The 26025-nt window shown below is 47.5% G+C and overlaps 1 protein-coding gene across 1 annotated transcript in view; it reads left to right on the top strand.

Moving 5' to 3' along the window:
* LOC106602374 (F-box/WD repeat-containing protein 7) overlaps window positions 1–25785 on the top strand; it is an 88747-nt gene extending 62962 nt beyond the window's left edge. Inside the window, 8 exon segments of the mRNA XM_045716607.1 lie at window positions 3117–3251; window positions 6563–6686; window positions 6938–7074; window positions 8277–8390; window positions 16867–17048; window positions 18018–18243; window positions 19345–19555; window positions 23063–25785. Coding sequence (XP_045572563.1) covers window positions 3117–3251; window positions 6563–6686; window positions 6938–7074; window positions 8277–8390; window positions 16867–17048; window positions 18018–18243; window positions 19345–19555; window positions 23063–23331 — 1398 coding nt within the window. The 3' untranslated portion in view covers window positions 23332–25785.
* The last annotated feature ends 240 nt before the right edge of the window (window positions 25786–26025 follow it).

The raw sequence follows: 26025 nt of genomic DNA, 5'->3' as shown, positions 1-26025 counted from the left end.
CCCCTTTCATCCAAAATGGGAACAATGCTGAGTTTATTTGACTTGGCAACAAACTCGCTGTAATGCTGCTGCCTTCTTCGCTGAAGTTTTTTACAGCAGGCTTTGTGCCTGTATTGACTTTGCCAGTCATAAAGGCCAAATCTTTGGGGAAATAAACAGGAAAGAAATTAGAGCTTTAGCTCTGTCTTCAAAGCATTCTCTGCATAACCGCAACAAAATGTCAAGAAATCTTTTATTAGAAAAATGGCAATTTGCTAATAACATTCCTGTCGGCAACATCTTTCTGCTAATATTGTGGTGATTAGCTTTCTTCACGTCTCTGTTTGGTGAGTAAACCAGTTTACTGGTATTGTGAAATGTAATCCCCATCCTGTACCGATTTACAGCCACAGGAGCCAGACTGCACAATAGAGATGTCAGGCCAAGTTCATTAACAATTGGATGCCTGTAAGTCTTACTTCAGGATGTTGAGATTCCGCAGCGTTTAGAACAATGTTGCGTTCAAGGTCGGGCTTTTACGATCTGTTTACTTCTGCAACAACTACCTCTAAGATCAGTACCTGTCTCTCCGGGACATGGCACGGCATCAAACAATTCAGTCAGACATCCATTGTCAAATATTGTAACATTGCATTTATCGCTTAATCGTTCCCAAAAACCACTAATCCTGTGAAATAGCTTGTCCATGTGAGAACTCGCCCTCTGTGTGTGTGGGTTTTTGACAGAGCGTGAGAGAGAGAGACAATTGACGTAGTTCACCTGCCATGGCCCCATTTTTGCCTTTGGTCTGACAGCTTGTATTCGACGCAGCTAAACCCACCAACGTGCATTCTGTACATTCTCTTTCCTGTCCTGGCATGCTCAGCCCCTTTGTGCTTCCCGTGGAGTGAGAGAGAAATTCAATGAATCCTCTTTGAGGTTTGAAGATGAGTGTAGCCAGAAACTAAAGCTATCCAAATGTCATAACACCGGAAAGAAACATGGCGTTATGTCGTCTGGTTGAAAACCAGGGTTGACTGACCCATGCTTTGTAAGTAGTGCCTTCATTCGGTGCGTTACCCACCAAGCATAAGCAAGCTTTGTAGCTAGCAGTGTTTCTACCCAGAAAGCGAATTCCCAGAGGCATAACCAATGGGTGTTAAGTCGCCTGCCAGCCAGCGCTGAGTAACCACTCAGTAATCCAACCCTTTGCCCTGGTTCGAGGAGTACTGCTTTGAACCCAACTCCCTGATTCCCTTCCTAGCTACCAGCACAGCCAGCTCCTCCTCCTCCGGCGGCGTCAGTCTAACTGCCAAATTACAGATGCTTTACATGCCCAATGCTTTCCATCCTCCATGCCCCCCTCCATCCTTCTCTTATAATCACTGTGTTACATTTGAGCGCTCTCCCAAAGGAAAACAACGTTGGCCCCAGCATCTAGACACTTGGTCTAGTTACTACTACAGCCCTGGCTAGCTAAGCTCCACAGTTTGGCTTTGAGCTTCAGGCTGTGAGCGGTGCTGAATATTCAGCCAGGAGAAATCCCCCACGGAGCATAACTAGGTAATAACCGTGCTGATGAGGGCCAGGTGCTTGATGTGGAAATAGCCTTTTAATGTGCCTGTTGCTAGTGTAGTTAGCGCGAGGTGCCTTGGGCTAACTGGCTTATGTTGAGGGATTGTGTTATTCACTTGCGTACACATGACCAAAAGTATGTGGACACCTGCTCGTCGAACATTTCATTCCAAAATCATGAGCATTAATATGGAGTTGGTCCCTCCTTTGCTGCTATAACAGCCTCCACTCTTTTGGGAAGGCTTTCCACTAGATGCTGTAATATTGCTGCGGGGACTTGTTTCCATTTAGCCACAACAGCATTTGTGAGGTCGGGCACTGTTGTTGGGCGATTAGGCCTGGCTCGCTCTGTGCAGGCCAGTCAAGTTCTTCCACATCGATCTCAACAAACCATTTCTCTATGGACCTCTTTGTCATGCTGAAACAGGAAAGGGCCTTCCCCCCAAACTGCCACAAAGTTGGAAGCACAGAATCGTTTAGAATGTCATTGAATGCTGTAGTGTTAAGATATCACTTCATTGGAACTAAGGGTCCTAACCCGAAACCATGAAAAACAGCCCCAGACCATTATTCCTCCTCCACCAAACTTTACAGTTGGCACTATGCATTGGGGCAGGTAGTGCTCTCCTGGCATCTTCCAAACCCAGATTTGTCTGTCGACTGCCAGATAGTGAAGCGTGATTCATCACTCCAGAGAATGTGCTTCTACTGCTCCAGTCCAATGGCAGCAAGCTTTACACCTCTCCAGCCGGTACTTGGCATTGCGCATGGTGATCTTAGGCTTGTGTGCAGCTGTTTGGCCATGGAAACCCATTTAATGAAGCTCCCGACGAACAGTTCTTGTGCTGACGTTGCTTCCAGAGACAGTTTGGAACTCGGTAGTGAGTGTTGCAACTAAGGACAGACTATTTTTACACACTACGTGCTTCAGCACTCGGCGGTCCCGTTCTGTGCGCTTGTGTGGCCTACCACTTTGCGGCCGAGCCGTTGTTGCTCCTAGGTGTTTCCAATTCACAATAACAGAACTTACAGTTGACCGAGGCAGCTCTAGCAGGGCAGAAATTTTACTAACTGACTTGTTGGAAAGGTGGCATCCTATGACAATGTGCCACGTTAAAAGCTCTTCAGTCAGGCCATTCTACTGCTAGTGTTTGTCTATGGAGATTGCATGGCTGTGTTCTTGATTTTATACACCTGTCAGCAATGGGTGTGGCTGTAATAGCCGAATCCACTAATTTGAAGGGGTGTCCATATACTTTTGTATATATAGTGTATGCATTGGCACACAAATGTACACACTTCCACACCTATGCAAATTGGCTTCAAACACTTTTACATTCCACCACTCTTCCAGCAAGCACCCTTGTATGCCAATACAACGCAACACACACTAAAAACAACTACTTTTACAATCAAGTACCATCAACACAACCGACATATGAAGTCCTCTCCCCATGTACTTCTCTCCTGACCGGTCCTGTGTATTCCACAGCTGGAGTACTGTACCATCGACACATCCCATCTAACCCTACTCTCCCTCGTCCTCCTGTGTGTTTTTCCAGAGCTGGAGTGGCCCAGAGAAGCTGATGGCGCTGGATGAGTTGATCGACAGCTGTGAGCCCACGCATGTCAAACACATGATGCAGGTCATTGAGCCGCAGTTCCAACGCGACTTCATCTCCCTGCTGCCCAAAGAGGTGACAACCCCTTTATAGGTCTTTCTAATCCCTCCCCCTCTCTCTAACCCCTTCCTCCTCCCTCTCTCTCTAACCCCTTCCTCCTCCCTCTCTCTCTAACCCCTTCCTCCTCCCTCTCTCTCTAACCCCTTCCTCCTCCCTCTCTCTCTAACCCCTTCCTCCTCCCTCTCTCTCTAACCCCTTCCTCCTCCCTCTCTCTCTAACCCCTTCCTCCTCCCTCTCTCTCTAACCCCTTCCTCCTCCCTCTCTCTCTAACCCCTTCCTCCTCCCTCTCTCTCTAACCCCTGCCTCCTCCCTCTCTCTCTAACCCCTTCCTCCTCCCTCTCTCTCTAACCCCTTCCTCCTCCCTCTCTCTCTAACCCCTTCCTCCTCCCTCTCTCTCTAACCCCTTCCTCCTCCCTCTCTCTCTAACCCCTTCCTCCTCCCTCTCTCTCTAACCCCTTCCTCCTCCCTCTCTCTCTAACCCCTTCCTCCTCCCTCTCTCTCTAACCCCTTCCTCCTCCCTCTCTCTCTAACCCCTTCCTCCTCCCTCTCTCTCTAACCCCTTCCTCCTCCCTCTCTCTCTAACCCCTTCCTCCTCCCTCTCTCTCTAACCCCTTCCTCCTCCCTCTCTCTCTAACCCCTTCCTCCTCCCTCTCTCTCTAACCCCTTCCTCCTCCCTCTCTCTCTAACCCCTTCCTCCTCCCTCTCTCTCTAACCCCTTCCTCCTCCCTCTCTCTCTGACCCCTTCCTCCTCCCTCTCTCTCTGACCCCTTCCCCTCCCTCTCTCTCTGACCCCTTACCCTCCCTCTCTCTCTAACCCCTTCCTCCTCCCTCTCTCTGACCCCTTCCTCCTCCCTCTCTCTCTGACCCCTTCCTCCTCCCTCTCTCTCTAACCCCTTCCTCCTCCCTCTCTCTCTAACCCCTCTCTACCCACTTGCTTTTCTATCTCCCCATCCATCCATCTCTGTTGCCCAAAGAGGTGAGAACTGAAAGCTCCCTGAGCTGTCTTCTTATCTCCACTTAACTCATTGGGAATAGCCTTAATGGCACCTTTCGGTGGGTGTGTCACCCTTCGCTCAAACTGAGGACTAATAACACCGGGCCAATGTGTCTCTGTTCAGGACTCTATGCTCTCAGGGGATCTGTCTTAAACAGCCTCCTGTCACTCCTCAGAGGTCCTTATCAGAGTGACTGTCTCAGTCTGGCACCTGCCTTCCTGTCTGTCAGGTGTGAGGGAGGTCTGGACAGGGAGGGGAAGAGGGAGAGGAAGGCAAGGTGTGGAATCGTCTGTAATAGGGTGAGGGAGGGAGGGAGTGAAGGGAGATGTGTGGAAAGTAGTCTGTAATGTTCCATAATGGTCTAAATAGCCTCCCCCAGCTTGCTCCAGTGGCCAACAGAGGTTGGAGCATGAGGCAACCTGTCTTGCTCCCGCTCACTGTTGCCTTGTTTAGTAGAGGTTGGAGCCTCAGGCAGCCTGTCTTGCTCCCGCTCACTGTTGCCTTGTTTAGTAGAGGTTGGAGCCTCAGGCAGCCTGTCTTGCTCCCGCTCACTGTTGCCTTGTTTAGTAGAGGTTGGAGCCTCAGGCAGCCTGTCTTGCTCCCGCTCACTGTTGCCTTGTTTAGTAGAGGTTGGAGCCTCAGGCAGCCTGTCTTGCTCCCGCTCACTGTTGCCTTGTTTAGTAGAGGTTGGAGCCTCAGGCAGCCCGTCTTGCTCCCGCTCACTGTTACCTTGTTTAGTAGAGGTTGGAGCCTCAGGCAGCCCGTCTTGCTCCCGCTCACTGTTGCCTTGTTTAGTAGAGGTTGGAGCCTCAGGCAGCCTGTCTTGCTCCCGCTCACTGTTACCTTGTTTAGTAGAGGTTGGAGCCTCAGGCAGCCTGTCTTGCTCCCGCTCACTGTTACCTTGTTTAGTAGAGGTTGGAGCCTCAGGCAGCCTGTCTTGCTCCCGCTCACTGTTGCCTTGTTTAGTAGAGGTTGGAGCCTCAGGCAGCCTGTCTTGCTCCCGCTCACTGTTGCCTTGTTTAGTAGAGGTTGGAGCCTCAGGCAGCCTGTCTTGCTCCCGCTCACTGTTGCCTTGTTTAGTAGAGGTTGGAGCCTCAGGCAGCCTGTCTTGCTCCCGCTCACTGTTGCCTTGTTTAGTAGAGGTTGGAGCCTCAGGCAGCCTGTCTTGCTCCCGCTCACTGTTGCCTTGTTTAGTAGAGGTTGGAGCCTCAGGCAGCCTGTCTTGCTCCCGCTCACTGTTGCCTTGTTTAGTAGAGGTTGGAGCCTCAGGCAGCCTGTCTTGCTCCCGCTCACTGTTGCCTTGTTTAGTAGAGGTTGGAGCCTCAGGCAGCCTGTCTTGCTCCCGCTCACTGTTGCCTTGTTTAGTAGAGGTTGGAGCCTCAGGCAGCCTGTCTTGCTCCCGCTCACTGTTGCCTTGTTTAGTAGAGGTTGGAGCCTCAGGCAGCCTGTCTTGCTCCCGCTCACTGTTGCCTTGTTTAGTAGAGGTTGGAGCCTCAGGCAGCCTGTCTTGCTCCCTCTCACTGTTGCCTTGTTTCTTCCCATTTAGCTGTTTCTGCTTTGCTTCACATTTGTTCCCTCCTCTCTCTTTTCTCTCTCACACTTTTCTGTCTCGCTTCTCTTTTCTCCTCTCTTTTCTCTCTCCTCTCTCGCTCTTTTTCGCTCTCTCTCGCTCTTTTTCGCTCTCTCTCGCTCTTTTTCGCTCTCTCTCGCTCTTTTTCGCTCTCTCTCGCTCTTTTTCGCTCTCTCTCGCTCTTTTTGCTCTCTCTCGCTCTTTTTTGCTCTCTCTCGCTCTTTTTCGGTCTCTCGCGCTGTTTTTTGCTCTCTCGCGCTCTTTTTCGCTCTCTCGCGCTCTCTCTCGCTCTTTTTTGCTCTCCTCTCTGTCTCGTTTCTCTGTTTTCTCTCTGTCTCTCAGGCTGGAGAGTGATAGGGTGTGGTAGGCACTAGGCAGAGTAAAGAAGCTCCAACAGAACAAACCCTGGGGGCAGTTCAGTGGTATCCATATATGGATGAGACTGAGACATGTAGTAAGACAGAGAGACCCTGTTATGTAACCAACTCAATACACAATCAGTGGTTCTGCTGTGCTGCGTCGATGAAACACTTTCAAACCCTCTCAATTGCTCTGGATCGTCAATAATGGCTTGGGGATGAGGTATGTTTGAGTTGAAGAGCAATGGTATTGAATTATAGAGCGCTGGTATTTTAGGAGGTGTGGGGTTGGCCAACTAGACCCAGACCCACCCACTCAACCACGGCAACGCCCTTACGCTGTAAAATAACGTTCTCTCCTCTCTCCCTCTCCTTCCCTCCATCCTTCCTCTCCTCCGTCAGTTGGCCCTGTACGTGCTGTCGTTCCTTGAGCCCAAGGACCTGCTGCAGGCCGCTCAGACCTGTCGTTACTGGAGGATCCTGGCTGAGGACAACCTCCTCTGGAGGGAGAAGTGCCGGGAAGAGGGTCAGTCTAGACGCATTTAGCCAATAGGAATCACTGAACCGGTATAGGGGCATGACAGGCACAAGTACTGGCCGAAAGGAACATGCTGAAGTAGTTTAAGACCATGATTGACACCAGCATTGGCCAGTATGATCAATCTTGAACAATGGTCAGGCTAGATTGACAATGGCCTGAGCAAACAGTAGATATTCTGCTTTCTGACACAGTCTCGGACTGACACTGCTCCTCTCCTCTCATCTCTTCACAAGCAGGCATTGATGAGCCTCTAGCCTTCAAGAAGAGGAAAGTCACCAAGCCGGGATTCACCCACAGCCCCTGGAAGTGTGCGTACATCAGGCAGCATAGGATAGATACCAACTGGAGGAGAGGAGACCTCCGATCACCCAAGGTAGACATTTTGTCTTTGCTTCCCCACAACATCTTATATAATTAAGCAATAAGGCACCTCGGGGGTGTGTGGTATATGGCCAATATACCACGGCTAAGGGCTGTTCTTAGGCGCAACGCGGAGTGCCTGGATACAGCCCTTAGCCGTGGTATATTGGCCATATACCACACACCCCCGAGGTGCCTTATTGCTATTATAAACTGATTACCAATGTAGAAATACATGTTTTGTCATACCCGTGGTATGCAGTCTGATATACCACGGCTGTCAGCCAATCAACATTCAGGGCTCAAACCACCCAGTTTATAATATAGATAATTCTATTTGCATTCATCATTAGCCCACAGTATTTAATTCTGCTTCAGTTCTCAACTTTGGAGTTGGTGGTTTTGTATAAAACTTAGAATCTAAAGCCTTTTTACGTTCCTTATTAGACGGTTTCATTATATCTTAACACTCCCTTGAGACTCGTATGGATTTTATATAAAGCGGCTTTGAATTAGATCAGGCGTCCAAGTCGATAAGGCTCTTATGCTGGGTTTTATTGGAAGCCATAGGTGGGTCAGTTCTCAAACTCTCCTAAATATTTTTTTTTTATGGTAGTTATTCTCTAGAGCTCGACATGACCTCAATTCTACTTCTACATGAAACTGCTGTTTCTTGAGTGTTTCGGCCTCTCCTGTTTTCAGAGTTTAAATTGAGCTTGACTAGCAAGGGAGAGTGATCTTCCTAATATGCCTCGTATGGCTAATTTCAAAAAGCCCTCAGGTCCTTTTGTGACTGTAGAAGGAATGGCTGACGTAACCGTGGTTACCCTGCTTGCTCTTCACACTCCCCTGCGTCCGTCTGTAACGCGCTCTGTCATTCGCCGAGTTGGCAGTTCTGTGACCCCCCCCCGTGTTCGTCAGCTGAGTTTACACACACACTCACAAGTCTTTTTGAACGGGGGTCTCTGTACACCTGCAAAGCGCCATCGTGACATTTACCTCAAGTCTTTGATGTCTGGAGAAATACAGCCTTGTCATTGTTCCTGTTTGGTTCTTGACATTTTATCTTATTCTCCTTCACTCCGTCCTCTCCTTCTCCGCTGTATCCATCTCTCTTCCCGTTCTCTCCATCCCTCCCTGTCATCCATCTCTCTCCCTCCCTCCCTCCCTCTTCTCCTCTCCCTCCTCTCCTCTCCATCCCTCCGTCCTCTCTAGGTGCTTAAGGGTCATGATGACCATGTGATCACCTGCCTCCAGTTCTGTGGTAACCGCATCGTCAGCGGCTCGGATGACAACTCGCTCAAAGTCTGGTCGGCTGTCACAGGAAAGGTAAGATTGTCACTCATCCCTCGCTCTCCAACCCCCATTTTGAAACTAGTCCAGACCTTTTTGACTACAGAATGTAGAAAATTGCCATTGTCTCAGTTGTAGACTGGTATGGTACTGGTATGTAGATTGGTTTGGTTCTGGAGATTATGAATAGGAGTTTAAAAAGGGATGAAGTGTCTCTTTAAGTCTCATTGGTTGTTCCATCCCACTGCATCTGTGTTATGTGGAATGCATACACATAGTAATGAGTTCCTATTCTGAAGGAACTCATTACAGCTCGTGTATTTCTCATTACCGTCTCATTGATCTGTAATGAAGCATGTTAGCAGGAAGTCAATCCACATGCTATGGCAGCTCTTTAAATGACTTAGTGTGTCTTCACTCAATACCTCACATTCATGATCAAGGGATTGTATTGATTTTTGCATTTTAAGGTTTACTCAAATGCATAGGCTACAGTATACTGCATACTGGAGGTTTTACTCAAATGATACCGCTTGACGCTCCAGAATCTCCCTGAGACCCTAACCAGATTGCAATTGATTAGTGACATCGTTCAACATTGGCACATAACACCGCCTGTCCTGCAATACTGCAGCATATTGTCTGGAATCTTCCTCCTCCTGCATTTAGTTTTTGTCCCAAATGTCACCCTATTCTCGATGTAGTGCACTACTTTTGACCGGACACCTATGGGCCCTGGTGAAAAGTAGTGCACTACGTAGGGGACAGGGTACCATTGGAGATTGAGCCGTAGCCATTGTGCAGAGAGCCAGTGAAAGATCTGTGTCGTCAGACAGGCGAGGGAGGGGCTGTTGGTATTCATGACTGGGACTGATGCGGTGACACGGACCTTGTGTTGCTGGTTTATAGGGTCCACTAAAATGGTGGCGCTGGTGTGGGCCTCGCTGAGCGAGGGAGAGCAAGAGGTAGGGAGGCTCAGGGAGTATTGTAAATCACCTCTTCCTTGGTCTTCGCCGATTCCATTTTCACTGGAGCTCTTAATGACATTTTTCCTTTAGGACAAAGCTCTGACTTTTTAAAGTGCAAGGAGAACGACTAAGGGAAGGAACAACAAGTTTCAGATGTTGTTCTATTCTTGCATGGAAAATTACAACTACACTCTGAATGCGTCAGTGGTGCCCAGGTGCATGAAACACTGAAACACTGAAAAAGCAGCAGCGTCGTGTCTCATAGCAGAAAAGCTTCCTCCCTTTTGATTGCATTGGGCACTCAGCCAAGCAGTGAATATACAGTCTGTCGGTCTCTCTCAGCGTTGTGCTGATGTGAACAGATCAGTACCAAGGGCATCTGATAGTGAAGCCATGCGGATTGTCTCTCTTCCCACCATCACCATTAGGGTAATGTCCATCCGGATGACTTGTAACTCTCAGGTTATTGCTGCAGTGACTTGCTCACACCATGCTGTGAAGACAGAGGTTAGAACAGGTGTGTGCGTGATTAGTCATCGTAACCCAGCAGGCTGGCCCGAGGCCATTCTTTTCCCACGTCCCATGATGCACCTGGGCTGGATCCACAAACACCGCCCCCACCCCTCCCTCCCTGCCGTGTGGTTGGTTGCCTTTTATGCCCCAATCAGCTGTTCCTGTGCCAGATTTGTTAATTTCATTATGACAGTCGAGGTCAGAGCTGTAGAAAGGTGAGCTGAAATCAGTTTGGAAGAATCTAGAGACCATCTTCGCCTGGGCCAGATTAGTTAGTTTGCTCTTGTTTGTTGAAGTCAGGACTGAAGCAATTTGAGCTGATCCTAGATCAGATTTCCTTTATTCGCTCGCTCTCTTTTGCCGTCTCGCGCGCCCTCTTTTGCCGCTCTCGCTCTCTCGCGCTCTCTTGCTCTCTCTTGCTCTCTCTTGCTCTCTCTTGCTCTCTCTTGCTCTCTCTTGCTCTCTCTTGCTCTCTCGCTCTCTTGCTCTCTTGCTCTCTTGCTCTCTTGCTCTCTTGCGCTCTTGCTCTCTTGCGCTCTTGCTCTCTTGCGCTCTTGCTCTCTTGCGCTCTCGCGCTCTCTCGCGCTCTCTCTCGCTCTCTCGCGCTCGCGCTCTCTCTTTTGCTCTCTCGCGCTCGCGCTCTCTCTTTTGCTCTCTCGCGCTCTCTCTTTTACTCTCTCGCGCTCTCTCTTTTGCTCTCTCGCGCTCTCTCTCTCTCTCTCTCTGCAGTGCCCTTATATTCACCATCAATCATCTCTCGCTGTGACAAGCCAGGCTTGTTTTGACCTGACCCCTGGATGACCCCTGCCAAAGAATAGTCCAGTGCTGCTACTGCATTTTTCTTCCTGATCCTGCTTCTGTTTCCACAGCAAATAGCCAAAATGTCTGCCTGGCTGCCAGACAGGACTGGAGCTTCTCTCTCTCCTCTTTCTCTTTCTTTACAGATTGTCTGACCTTGGGTTGTGGGTGTTCTTATTTATTCTTACGTGTGCTATGCCTGTGTGTGTGTGATGCCTGTGTGGGAGTATGCCTGTGTGGGAGTACGTGTGTGTGTGTTATGCCTGTGTGGGGGAGTGTATGCGTGTGTGCGCTCGCTTGTTTCCTCTCCTACCTTGTGGTTCCACTCCAAGTCCCAGCTTAAGTGGCGTAAACCTTCAGCCTCACAGGAGTACAGGGAAGTCTATTCCTACCCAGCTTTCAGCAGCTAACATCCAGACTAAGGGCTTATTCACCGCTGGATCAATTGGAGATGGAGAGAAACCCACGCTTGAAAATGGACTTTGAAAGACATGCATTTCAGTCTTTCAAGTGATGTATCAATGCCAGGTGCTACTTTGAGGAGGTCCAGGTTTTTGCTCTTCCGTTGTCGTTTTACTGGGATATTACAGAGGGACAATGTTGACTCCCTCTCTAGACTGGCCTCCATGTCCGTCTGAAGCATCTATCTCCTATTGATTTGTGTTTTTTAGTTCTGTTGTCCTTCAGCTGCGGCCCACAAGGTCTCGGTCCGGACGCGCTATCTGTTTGGTTTGGGGACGCTTTTATTTTGAAAAAGCTAAGCTGGCACAGACAGGAATGTCAACTAGAGTGCTTTGAATTCCTCTGTCCCAAAAAGAATGTGCAGTCTGAATATGACTTCATTATCCCAGCCACTAGATTCAGTGATTAGACCAAGCTTGTGTCCAAAATGGCACCCTATTCCGTATATAGTGCACTACTTTTGGCGAGGGTTCTGTCCCTGACCGGTGGAGGGGGGAGTAGTCAAGTGAATGGAATTTTCTGCTGAACATGTTCAAATGTAGAGAACAAACACAGTGCAAAGCCTACTGTTTAGAACTAATGTTATGGACCTCCTATCTTTTTTATGGCATGTTCAGTCCCCCAGTTGGATTTCTCCAAGTAGCACCTGGCATTGATGCATCACTTGGAACAAAATGGAACAAGACACGTGTCTGGTGCTGTAATGTCTCCATAGATTTCCCCCGTTAGACATGGCTCTCATGTACAATGTATCCCTTCCAACAACATTAAATGGTACATTTCCATCGCGCGTCATGGCAGAATGTCTTCAGATCAGATAATGGATCTTCCACTGTTGTGGAATTTAGCCTTTCATGTCGCCAATGAAAGATTCCATCATTATCTAAGACTAGGATTGTTATTCTTGTCCTTTAGATACCAGAGGGTTCTCTCTCACTCCGTCAGTACTATCATACAGTGTGGGAGGGAATCACGACACCCCACTGTGAGCAATCAAGACATGATTGCACCAGCAGATTACTCTACAAACGCTTCCTTGACTTATCTCCTTGAGAGACTGGCTTGCGTCCCAAATGGCACCCTATGCCCTTAATAGCGCACTACTTTTGACCAGGGCCCACAGTAGGGCACTATAAAGGGCATAGGGTGCCATTTGGGAAGCACTAACCTGGAATTCCGCATTGCTCTGCGGTTAAGTAAGATAACGGCACGCAATTGGAGGTCTGTTAAAACCGTTTGCTTTGAGACTGAAGAAGAGGAGGCTAGAAACCACAATGCCGTGAAATGATGGTCTGGGCTTAAAGGGAGATCTGCTTCGATTTTGGTTCGTTGTTGACGCTCGTTTGAATTTTTTTTTTTTTTTACATATTAGCATTTTGTTTACTGCAGCCCCAGAATTTAAATTGTCTGTTAGTTTTCAGTAGCCTAGCGATCAGATGTTGTCGTGGAATATGGTGCTGGCTGCTGAGTCCATCTGAGGCATGCACCTTTGTCTTTGCTGTCCTTCGCTTTCAATGAGAGCTGTCAAGGTTCGATCTACACACACAGTACACACACACTGTACACGCACCCAGTGCTTCAAAAGCTGTCTGTCTGTGCGCTAGAGCAGTGAAAGTCCTTGTGCCCGTCAACAGACAACTCTGCTGCTTGTCACACACACACTCCGCTGCCTGTCAGGCTGATCTAAAATGGCAGGCAAACAGCCTGGCAGGCAGGCAGATTCCCTCCATCACAGAGAGGAAAGGCATCTTCTGTTATGCCAGATGCCCCACACACACACACACACACACACACACACACACACACACACACACACACACTAGCTGTGTATTCCTGGTTCACCTTCACCTCAGATAATAACATGTGAAGCTCCAGACATGACTTATTGAGTGTATACCTCATAATGAGGCCATTGATCTCCTTGTATATGAGAACTACATGTATTGAACTGAAGCAACACATTCAATGTTTATTTGATTGAAATCTAAATGGATTGTTCTGGTTGGGTCATGTCTCATATTTGTAGACTGTGTTTTGACACGTGTGTCGTTGTGAGAGACTGTTAGCCTATGTTATTATGTTCATACTAATCGGCGTATCCAGACCTGGCATGTCACCACTAGCTAGATGTGGAATCACAGCTGAGAGCGTGACTAACATGGATCGTCGCCAGGTCTGTGTTGACCGTCAAACAGAAACTTCTGAGGCCGTATCATCAAGACCCAGGAATGCATGCGGAGGTCTTATCACGTTTAGTTAACACCCTTCTCCTGTGTGTCACGGGGCCATTTGCACAGTGCTGGGAAAACCCTTGTTCTCTCGGTTTATTCACTTTATCTCTCCCTCATTGTCCTTGAAAGGACATCTCTCTTTTTCATGTTTTCCCTCCCTCATCTGCTCCCTCTCCCTCCCTCCCTCTTCTGCTCCCTCTCCCTCCCTCCCTCTTCTGCTCCCTCTCCCTCCCTTTTCTGCTCCCTCTCCCTCCCTTTTCTGCTCCCTCTCTCTCCCTCCCTCTTCTACCTCTCCCTCCCTCCCTCTACTGCTCCCTCTCTCTCCCTCCCTCCCTCCCTCCCTCTTCTGCTCCCTCTCCCTCCCTTTTCTGCTCCCTCTCTCTCCCTCCCTCTTCTACTCCCTCTCCCTCCCTCCCTCTACTGCTCCCTCTCCCTCCCTCTTCTGGTCCCTCTCTCTCCCTCCCTCTTCTGGTCCCTCTCTCCCTCCCTCTTCTGGTCCCTCTCTCCCTCCCTCTACTGCTCCCTCTCCCTCCCTCCCTCTTCTGCTCCCTCCCTCCCTCTTCTGCTCCCTCTCCCTCCCTCCCTCTTCTGCTCCCTCTCCCTCCCTCCCTCTTCTGCTCCCTCTCTCTCCCTCCCTCTACTGGTCCCTCTCTCTCCCTCCCTCTTCTGCTCCCTCTCCCTCCCTCCCTCTTCTGCTCCCTCTCTCTCCCTCCCTCTTCTGCTCCCTCTCCCTCCCTCCCTCCCTCTTCTGCTCCCTCTCCCTCCCTCTTCTGCTCCCTCCCTCCCTCTTCTGCTCCCTCCCTCCCTCTTCTGCTCCCTCCCTCCCTCTTCTGCTCCCTCCCTCCCTCTTCTGCTCCCTCTCTCTCTATCCCTCCCTCTTCTGCTCCCTCTCTCTATCCCTCCCTCTTCTGCTCCCTCTCTATCCCTCCCTCTTCTGCTCCCTCTCTATCCCTCCCTCTTCTGCTCCCTCTCTCTCCCTCCCTCTTCTGCTCCCTCTCTCTCCCTCCCTCTTCTGCTCTCTCTCTCCCTCCCTCTTCTGCTCCCTCTCTCTCCCTCCCTCTTCTGCTCCCTCTCTCTCCCTCCCTCTACTGCTCCCTCTCCCTCCCCCTTACCCCCTCTCCCTCCCTCCCTCCACTGCTCCCTCTCTCTCTGTACCTCTGAGTCATAATGAGATCTTGGGTAACCAAGAAAAACACCTCTGTACACAAACATTCCTCTCCAGCGTATAGGCTCCTTACATCTGACCTCTGCTGGACTGTGAGCTCTGTCTGATAATCACAACAAGGTCTGCAGTCTGGCCTAGTCTGAGTTTCCCGCTAATGTTGTCTAGCCTAGTATATGTTTTATTTCTCATAGCCTTGTAATAGACCCTGTTTGTTTATCTCCCGGGGCTAGCTGGCTAGCCTTTTACCTTCAGTTAGCATCCTCACTTAGTCAGTCAGCCGACCTGGTTTTGTCGGTTTGTTTTGCGTTCTGAAGACGTACTGCAAATTATGCGTTCTGGTGACCATTATGGGAAGGAGACAACTGCCAGCAGTCGCAGTAGAAAAACAAAATGGTCTCCCCAATTGAAAGATAACTGTGGGGAAAAGCAATACAGGGTACTTTTCCAGCATTTTAACGCCAAGGATCAAAGGATTCAGGAAGGAAGTGTAATGCAAAAATAGAGCACTTGATCAAACCCTGGTTTTCAAACCAGCCCCTAACAGGCACTCGAGGAGAATGCCTAATCTCCCTCTGAGACGCAGAGAGATGCCTCTTCATATTTGTTCAACACAGGCAGATAAATAGACACCTAAGCCTCCACTTTCAGGGGTCCTTCTCTCCTTGACTCTGAAGTAAGCTGTAATCACCCGAGAGCAGGAGAGAAAGCTTCCACATTCTTGGAAGCCGAATGTCAGAACCCTGGGCTTGTTTTGCTTGGGAATCCATCACCCTGGTAACACAGACTTGCTGTGTGTTACTTTGACTCAGGACTGTATTTTGATGTGATGCGGTCAAAAATATGTATACATATAATATTGACCTCATTCAATGCATTCATGACCACAACCTGGGACTATGTTGACAGGTGAAAGAACAACATTCTAAAAAACTGTATTTTTATCCATTATTTCTTTGACCGTTTACTGTAGTTGACAGCCACTGTTAGACGGTGACCAAGTCGCTCAGTTGTAGCAGAAGCTTTCATATCATTATATCCTGCTTGGAACCATTACTAATTGCTCCCCTCTCCTCCTCTTCCCACAATATAACCGTTATGAAGCTGAGTGACTGCAGATAGATGGATAAATTAAATGGCTTGTGACATTGGAGAGAAAAGGTTACGTCCCAAAGTTAATGAAGCGTCCCTGTTTATCACAGGAGAGCAGGGGAGATGGATGGAGAGTGGAACTGCGATGGGAGAGAGAGAGACTGCAGTTACACTCACCTCAATAAAACCCCTGCCCCCACTTTGCCTTGACGGTCGCTGGACGCTCACCACTTTATCAGCTTCAGTCAGGAGGTCACATGTTTAACACCCTCCGCCACACGTCCCGGCACGGATCATAACGCCCCCGGAACAGACTGGTTCCTCCGGGTTTACCATCCCATCCCCCCAAAAAAATCTAATTAAATTCGAGGGATAATTACATTTACTGGGATAATGGCTATGGAGGCCGTTACAAATTGAATAGAATAGATTGGAAAGATTTCTTTAATCACTGTACTGTAATCAATAGCTAATCTAGCTTTGCAAATTAGGAAGAATGGGTCCCTTTTTTGTGAAGGCTTTGTCACCACCTGTACTCCAGACCTGGGTTCAAATACTATTTGAAATCTTTCAAATACTTAGTGGTTGCTCGAGTCTGCCTGGCGTGTCAGATGGTCAGGGTTTGCTCTTTTCCGGCTAATGTGTTGGTTAGATTGCACCAGCAAAGCTCAGTAAAGCCCAGAGGAAGTATTTGAACCCCAGGACTTGTCATCTTGGAACAACAGAAGGAAATGGCTTCTCGTTCAACTGTAGATAAGTATAAAGCAGTTCCCTAAGACTGAGGAAAGGTCAATATAACACATTTTATCCCCACTGTGCTGCAGTTACATGTGGATTGACTTGACTAGAGGTTTTTTAGGAAAGGTCAGATCAATTTAAATTCACTTTGTTATACCTTCTGAATGGAACGTGAACTCGGCCTGATATCCCATCCTGTCTTCAACTGGTCTTTCATCCAATCATCGGAGGGTCAATCTCAAACTTGAGTGAAATGGTTGTCTTACATTTCTTCAAAGCTCTAAGATAGTCTCATATAAATATATATTTATATGAGACTGAGGTGATGTTTTGGAGTTTTAAAAAGAGCAGAAGTATGTCAAACTTGTTTTGAAATGGATTTATATAATTACATGGGAAGGGAGGGGAACTCTCCACATCCAACACCAATGTGTGGCTTCCATCTATATGAATGTTATAGTATGGAGTATGCATAATGAGGTGTGTTTTCTGTTTGTCATTGTGAAGTATCTAGACTGAGGTATCTTCCCCCTCTGGTCTCTCTGCAGTGTCTGAGGACTCTGGTGGGCCACACGGGGGGCGTGTGGTCGTCCCAGATGAGGGACAACATCATCATCAGCGGCTCCACCGACCGGACGCTCAAGGTCTGGAACGCAGAGACGGGCGACTGTATCCACACCCTGTACGGGCATACCTCAACGGTGCGCTGTATGCACCTGCACGAGAAAACGTATGTACTGAGTGACTGTTTACCCAACAGGTTGTGATCTTTCAAATGGACCAGTAGTTATCCGACACGAGTTGAGAACCTTAATCTATTCTCTTCCTGGTATCAAAACAGCATGTATTACAAGCATACTGTACCCAGGCAGTAAAACACACATCAGTGGAACACCACAACATGCCAATGTGCCTCATGAAGTATACTTAGGGTCTCATAGGGACTGAATAGAACCCTGAATAGAACCAAAGTGGCCATCTAAGTGCTCCGCGTGCCACTCCTCTCTAGTGCTCTTCCTGCCTCGAGGCCAATGAGGTTTTGTGTAACATTTTGATTACTCACTCGGAGGAAGTGAAGGGCCTCTGGCGGCTGCAGGGCTTGACAGTGGAAGAACGGTGATTTCCATCTTTGTCAGTACTGGATGGCGGAAGCCGTTTTGTAACTTATGGAGTACGCCTCCCAATTCGTTATGAACCTGTTTTTCCCGCTTTCTGTGCCGGAGGGGTTACAGGTTTAGGATGGGTGGGTATTGTGGCCTGGGGGTTTTGTGTACGTTCATGTACCAACATGACCATGGCGAAACTCGAAGATAGTCTTTGTCAGAATGAGAAGGCTACAATCTTATTTATGTATTTCCTGTTTTGCTTTCATCAATTCTCATAATGAGAATGAGGGCTAGAGGTCAACCTGTTGAATTTACTGCCAGTAAATCACAGACATGAAGGATACATGTCTGCAAGGCCCTGGCAAAAACACCATTAAGATTGTCAAGATTCCCATCAAAGCTGTCACACAAGCTGTGGTAAACATAAAAGCGATTGTCTTGATCCTTTATGAATCCAATCTAACCAGTAGATTTGAGCCAAAAACACTCAGCCTGTAATTCTCAGAGCTTTAGATTTGATAAAGTCCTGCAAGAATAGACTAGCGTTTTGAATGTTAATGTCCCATCAATCCGTATCCTCTTTCTTCTCCCAGGGTGGTGAGTGGTTCTCGCGACGCCACGCTGCGTGTGTGGAACGTCGAGACGGGCCAGTGTTTACACGTCCTCATGGGCCACGTGGCGGCGGTGCGCTGCGTCCAGTACGACGGCCGCAGGGTGGTCAGCGGGGCCTACGACTTCATGGTCAAGGTCTGGGACCCCGAGACTGAGACCTGCCTCCACACGCTGCAGGGCCACACCAACAGAGTCTACTCACTACAGGTAGGGGTCTGTGTAGTCATTTAGCAGACGCTGTTATCCTGAGTGACTTACAGGAGCAATGAGGGTTAAGTGCCTTGCTCAAGGGCACATCGGCATATTTTTCACCTAGTCAACTCGGGGATTTGAACCAGCAACCTTTCAGTTACTGGCCCAACGCTCTTAACCACTAGGCTACCTGCCGCCCACGCTCGCTTACACTCATACACACCACAGAGTCCATCATTTCATTAACGTCTGAAGATTTGTATAGTGACTTAGTCTATTGGATTTTAATCTACAGTCCTCTAAGTGAACCGTGTATTTAAGCTGTCTATTTAAACTGTGCAAAATCAAGGCCTTCTCAGCAAAGAGCACCCCGCCCCAACTCAAACATCACTATTTTTACATTGCTTTTATGTCCTACTATTTGGCAAGCCTCTAGGAATAAAACACGAAACGAATCAATTTAGCACGCCGTCACAGAAGTCCTCTATTCAAATCAAATCCCTTAGTATATCCACTGTACAGTTTGGTGTAAATTATAATCATCTCTTTAGAAAGTGTACAACAGGGTCTCATCCGGTTCATACAGTGCCTAACGCGTCCATAAAACAAGAACCATAGACCTCGGAGGACTTAGAGAACCCAGAGCCCTTTAAAACAGTATTTGCAGTTGGTGCTTTGAACCGCCATTCCACAATATGATAAGGTGGTTGGGAAAGAGCCACAACAAAATAGTCCCTTTGTCTGTTGTATCCAAGGCAGCAGAGCAGCAGTACGATGGGTTTTACTCAACTCCTTCTCTTTCCACGGTGCAGTAACATTATATAAACAGAACATTGGTGTGAGTCTGGGTCACACACACACACACACACACACAGCAGTAGTAGTAGTAGTGTTAGAAGGTTAATGGATTCCTCTGCCTCATGTCCTCGAAGATGTCCTCTCCCTTTATCTCTCGCTCTCTCTCGCTCGCTCTCTCTCGCTCTCTGATGGAAAAAGGGCTTTATGAATACATTTTATTGATTGATTCCAATTCATGCTAGAATAGAAATGATTGGAATCCATTGGTGTCAAACGGAATGTATCGCAATAACTGGATCATCGTTCCACCCCCTCCAGTTTGACGGGATCCACGTGGTGAGCGGTAGCCTGGACACGTCTATCCGGGTGTGGGATGTGGAGACGGGTAACTGCATCCACACTCTGACAGGTCACCAGTCCCTCACCAGCGGCATGGAGCTCAAAGACAACATCCTGGTCTCGGGCAACGCCGACTCCACCGTCAAGATCTGGGACATCAAGACGGGACAATGCCTGCAGACGTTGCAAGGTGAGTCTTCGTCCTTCCCACAGACACCAATAGTGCCTGCAGACGTTGCAAGGTGAGTCTTCGTCCTTCCCACAGACACCAATAGTGCCTGCAGACGTTGCAAGGTGAGTCTTCGTCCTTCCCACAGACACCAATAGTGCCTGCAGACGTTGCAAGGTGAGTCTTCGTCCTTCCCACAGACACCAATAGTGCCTGGAGACATTGCGAGGTGAGTCTGTCGCCGGGTCGTCAACGCCCTCGTTGGAACAGGGTTGTATTCATTAAGGAACAACGAAGTAAAGCGCTTTGCAATGGAAAACGAAAACGGGTGTTTCTCATTGGACAAGTTCAGGAAGTCCCTCCCTGTTTCAGCCCATTTTCTTCTGTTTGGTGGTTTGTAAGTACAACCGTGTTTGATTGATTGATTGGTTGATTTGATATGACTTATATAGTGCGTTCTTGACTCTCAAAATGCTTTACATGGTATGGGGGGGAAACTCCACCAACTCCACCAGCAGACAACTCTACAACCTCCTTTTATCTGTAAGTGGGGAAAATGTCTGCAATTGGCCAATTTTGGAGCCGAGCAAAAGGCCGTTGCTCCGAGATATTCACTCAATGATGTGCTTGGCTGTGCATGGCCAAACAGAGCCAACACATTGTGGGCCAGCCAGCCACTCTCCACTCTCCAGATAATGGTAATTTCCCTGGCTCTGCATGTTAGTGTAACAGTTCTCTCTCTCAGCCATTAGCACTAAGTACTGTTACCTTGAATGGGGAGAAATGGAGAAACCCTTACTGTGCAGCTGCACTGTTTTCTGCCAGTGCTAATTTCCCCCCAAATGGCCTTATTAGTGAACTACAAACCCAACGATTCCCTTGGAACTACAACTCACACGTGTCCCCAAAGGGAATAGATATTGCCCTGTTTTACAAGAGAGAAGAGGGGAGGATGTGAGAGGAGGGGTGAAAGAAGGGGTGATGACCCTGCATGAGGATGAGAGACAAGGCAAGAAGGGTATTCTATGCTATCAAAAGGAACATCAAATTCAACATACCAATTAGGATCTAGCTAAAAAACACTTGAATCAGTTATAGAACCCATTGCCCTTTATGGTTGTTAGGTCTGGGATCCGCTCACCAACCAAGAATTCACAAAATGGGACAAAAATATCCTCAGTGTACAACGTAAAACATCAAATAATGCATGCAGTGCAGAATTAGGCCAATAACAGCTAATTATCAAAATCCAGAAAAGAGACGTTAAATTCTACAACTCCCTAAAAGGAAGCGATTCCCAAACCTTCCATGACAAAGCCATCACCTACAGAGAGATGAACCTGGAGAAGAGTCCCCTAAGCAAGCTGGCCCCGGGGCTCTGCTCACAAACACAAATAGAGCCCCAGGACAGCAACACAATTAGATCCAACCAAATCATGAGAAAACAAAAAGATAATTACTTGACACATTGGAAAGAATTTACAAAAGAACAGCGCGGACTAGAATTGTATTTGGCCCTAAACAAGAGACTACCCAGTGGGAGAATACCTGACCACTGTGACTGACCCAAACTTAAGGAAATATTTGACTATGTACAGACTCAGTGAGCATAGCCTTGCTATTGAGAAAGGCCACTGAAGGCAGACCTGGCCACAAAATGAGGTGGAGACTGAGCTGCACTTCCTAACCTCCTGCCAAATGTATGACCATTTTAGAGACACATATTTCCCTCAGATTACACAGACCCACAAAGAATTTGAAAACAAACACCATTTTGATAAACTCCCATATCTATTGGGTGAAATACTACTGTGTGTAATCACAACAGCAAGATTTGTGACGTGTTGCTACAAGAAAAGGGCAACCAGTGAAGAACAAATACACCCTGTATTTATTTATTTTCACTTTTGTAGTTTAACTATTTGCACATCATTACAGCACTGTATATAGACATAATGACATTTCAAATGTCTTTATTCTTTTGGAACTTTTGTGAGTGTTAATTTTATCTATTTCACTTGCTTTGGCAATGTAACATATGTTTCCCATGCCAATAAAGCCCCTTAAATTGAAATGGAATTAAATTGATAGGAGGATGAGGAGGGATGAAGGTGGATGGTGTCCTGTCTTGTCGGGGAGCCTGGCCCAGGTCCTGTCTTGTCGGGGAGTCTGGCCAATGAGGGCATGACAAGGGGGCGTGACGCTCGGCTAAGGGTGCATGGAGGGGATGGGTTGCAGGGATTATGTAGGTCATGTAATTGGGTCAATGGGCAATTCCTGCCATTCGTTCATTAGGGCATTTAGATAAGACAAAAGCCTGACAGGCAACTCTTTGGCAGCCACAGATGAGGTACTTAAGCTGAGAGGATAGGTAACGATGTAGCCAGCTGCTTTGTTGTGGAAATGGAGAGGGAGGGAGAGAGGGGGAGGGGGAGAGAGAGATATGTGGGGGTTGACTGGGTACATTGTTAAATCTTTGCGAGAAAGGCGCAGTGCAAAATGTCTAGCCCTTTGAGAACACTAGAGACAGACGAAGGGAGAGGATGAGGGTTTGTCTGCCACTGGATCACTGTTCAAATGAGATCTGTTGGTAGGCTAATGAACACAATTCCTAGTGTACTTCATACAATGAATGATTTTGCATTCATAATGAGCACTTTTCATTGTTCATTGTGGACTGTAGTTCATCATATTAGAGATTTCATCCTGATTAGTATTCACTGTTTAGGGTTTTGTGGAATAACTGCTAGAAGGTATTTTAATGTTGTCAGCCACATCTTTGAAACTGTGATTCTGTGTTTGTTTTAATAGTGTAAACTAGATCAAATGTGGGGGATTTATCATCTGCATATCCTAAGGGAATATTAGTCAGTCACACACACACATACAGGGGCATCTCGTCGAAAGAGGAGGCAACAGCCACAGACACCACAATCTGCACACCGAATGGGTGTTCCTGCCACACACACACACACACACACACCACACACACACCGCTGTAGTGCCAGCAGGCTGTAGTCAGCAGAGCTAGTCAGCAGCTGGAGATGGTGACAGCTCTATGCCCTGGGCTCCTCTCCTCTACTAGCCCAGGATTTTCCATGGCAGACGAGGACAAGGCAGGGTGCCTTATTTCCCTGCCTTAACACTCTCCAGAAATAAACAGTGTAGTGTTTACCATCTCTACCAGGTTTACCCGTTCTTCCACCATTGACCTCACAACCAATGATCTCTTTCCATCAAGCCTTTTTCTCTTTATTGGTTTCCTTTTTTTCCTCACTCTCTGCCTCTCTCCACATTCTTGAAGGGATATTACGGGATTTTGTCAACGAGGCCCAATTAATTGCGCTAACGCTAGTTAGCAGCTTCAGAGACACAAAAATGGTATCTGTGAGTTCATCGGACTCTGGGGAAGTAGACGTTAAAGGGACACGACAGTGAAAATGAGAAACTAGCTATTTATCTCACACATTCACTCCCTCTTCTACCCCTCCTCTCTCTCTCGCTCTCTCTCTCTCTCTCCACCACCAGGTCCCCACAAGCACCAGAGCGCCGTGACGTGCCTGCAGTTCAACAAGAACTTTGTCATCACCAGCTCGGACGACGGCACGGTGAAGCTGTGGGACCTGAAGACGGGCGAGTTCATCCGCAACCTGGTGACGCTGGAGAGCGGCGGCAGCGGCGGGGTGGTGTGGCGCATCCGCGCCTCCAACACCAAGCTGGTGTGTGCTGTGGGAAGCCGCAACGGCACCGAGGAGACAAAACTACTGGTGCTAGACTTTGACGTGGACATGAAGTGAGAGGAGAAATGGTCGAGACGGGGAAAAGTGAGGAGAGGGGAGGAGGGTTAAAGGGAGACGAGGATGAGATGGCTCAACATCGAGGGTGAACGTGCCCTAAACTCTTCACTCCCACACTCAGAAACAGCCCCACCCTACCTTCAACATTACCACCGCCCCTCCCCCTCCTTACCTCTCCCCTCCCCTCCCCCCCTTACCTCTCCCCTCCCCCCATCGGTGGCCGTTTCTGACAAAGCCACAGTCGCCAACCTCACCGGCCAGCACCCGTCCTTGTTACCCCTCCCACCTTAAGGGGGTGGAGTCCGAATCAGAGGGGGTGGGGTGGAAATGGGTGTGGCTCGCCCGTACCTCTGCGGTAGGCTGGGAAGAAGAGGAAGAAGAGGGGGAGGAACAGACTGGTCCAATAAAGGAGGAAGAGAAGAAAGACAGGAACTCTTGAAGAAATAACTCTGCGGCTATAGAGGCAGCTTCTTCGCAAAAAAAACAGAGACTTGTTCACTCAAGCCTGACGCAAGCGTTTGTTCAGATGTATAAAGATATATAATTTTTTATCCCCCACATAAAGCGCCAACCGACTATTTAATAGAAAAACAACACTGTATACAGTACACAAGGCAAAGACACAGGGAAACAAATTCTCATTTGAGGAAATTAAGTGAATTGGGAAAAAGTTTTTATGAGAACACACAATATTAGCTAAGTAAGGAGGTTCTTGTCGTCGGGGAGAGAATGAGAGAAACGACATGCCAAGAATCTGATTGGTCCCCAAACCAGGTATGAGCCTATAACATCAGGCCCTATATCCTGTTCTATGTTTGTTCCATTCTTTTTGTTCTTCAGTCTTTTAGTTCCAGGGTTTGATTCCTTTAAAAAAAACACATAGGAGCACACATACAACTGTGAATTTGCGTTCCTTTTGTAGCTATGTTCTTTCAATCAGTTCAAAGACAAGGATTTTTGTTTGTTTGTTTTTTTTTGGTTGCCTATTGTTGCCAACAGCAACAAGTCCCAGTATTAACCTGTTCCACTCACTTCTTTGCTTTTGTTATCTCACCATGTTTTATTTTCTGTTTTGGGTTGTTCTTTACATTTTTATTTTCTTCTTCTTCATAGCTGAAGTCTGAAGATGTTAAGTCTCCAGATTTAGACATTATGCTGTCCTTTGTTTTTCAATGAGTCTGGCTGGGTTGGTTCCTCAATGCTTGTTCTTACGTGGGGGGGGGGGGGGGTTGGGGTTCTCTTCTCGGAGCTCTTCGTGTGGAATGGCGTCCTCCCTCCCAGTACTGTTTTCCCAGTGGGTAAACTGTATTTATGCTGCTAGATAAAACTGAAATAAAGATGGAACTTTTATTCGCTGTGACGTTTTAGTCCCAGACTAAATTCCAAAATGGACTCTTCTAATGTTTTAAACAGACGACACACAAAAGAGAGAGAGAGAGAGAGAGAGAAACATGACAATAACAACCGTGGTTTTGTTGTTTTGTTTCTGCCACTGAAACTTGAGCCAAACATGCCTCAGCGAGGCTGAGGAGAGAGTGTTGGACAAAGACAGGTTTACCTGCATAGAGGAAACGATAGTGTGTGTGTGTGTGTGTGTGTGTGTGTGCGCGCACGCACGCTGGGCAAATTGTTAACACATTCCTTGGGACAAAGCTCTTTCAGCCTGTTCTGTGGGGAACTGTCTAGATGCTGTGTGGACTGGCAAAGAGAAAAAAGAAAATGGCAATTTAATTTTTTTTTTTTTTTAAATGAGTGAATGAAAGAACTGTCCATCCATATGTGATTTGTTTCCATTCAAATGTTTGAAGCAACATTGATGAATGGGCTCAAACTGACAACAAGTACAGTAGAAAGCAGGACAGTCTTAGTGTTATGAATATGACATATTACACGTTACAGTCAAACTGTTAAGCGCTAGCTAGCTCGCTTAGCAGTTAGCATTCTAATGGTTTGTGAATGGAAAAAGTACCTACAGGCAACCTGGCTTCAAGTGAACAGAACATTGTAGCCAAAACGATTAGTTAAACTCAATCTCCCAAGAAAGGAGTCACACACACAACTCAAGCAGAACTGTGAAAGTGGTTTAACACTGTATATTAAAAAAAAAAAAAAAACAATCTTGTTCTTTCTCCTCTCTCGTTTTATTTTGAATCTGTTTTAATTTATGATCTGGTTTGAGAAATCAGATGCCGCAGGTGTTTTTATTTTTTCAGTTCATTCATGTGACTGCCTGGCAAAAAGAAAACAGTCGGAGAAAAAAAAACCTGAAAGGGATTGTGTATTTGTTTGATTCAACTTAGAAATTTTATTTTCTTATAACTTAAGTGCAATAAAATGTGCGTTTTTTTTGGTTTTTTTTTCATTTCAAGCATTTCAGTTGTCTGTTTTTCACTGTGTTATGTGTTCAATAAAGCCTCTTCGGTTTATTACATTACTGAGGGGAATACTTTCAAATACTTTTGTCTTTGGCGCACGTTTCAGCACACACACATTCGCATCGCAAATGAAACCGGTAACCACGATAACATGTTTGAGATTACTAGCGTGTTGAACAAATGAGGTTCACGGACCTGGAGTCACGGTTAAGTAGTGTGCTGGTGCTTGGTTCTTCTTCACGCCAGTGTTCCTCGTGGTGTTGGAAGTCTCATTTCCGTAGTATTTAATTTAGCGTGACTACATAAGCGCCTAACCCCA

Source organism: Salmo salar, chromosome ssa04, assembly GCF_905237065.1.
Source record: "Salmo salar chromosome ssa04, Ssal_v3.1, whole genome shotgun sequence".
Lineage (NCBI taxonomy): Eukaryota > Metazoa > Chordata > Actinopteri > Salmoniformes > Salmonidae > Salmo > Salmo salar.
Note: the sequence above shows the minus strand (reverse complement) of the source record. Positions and strands in the feature narration are given on the sequence as shown.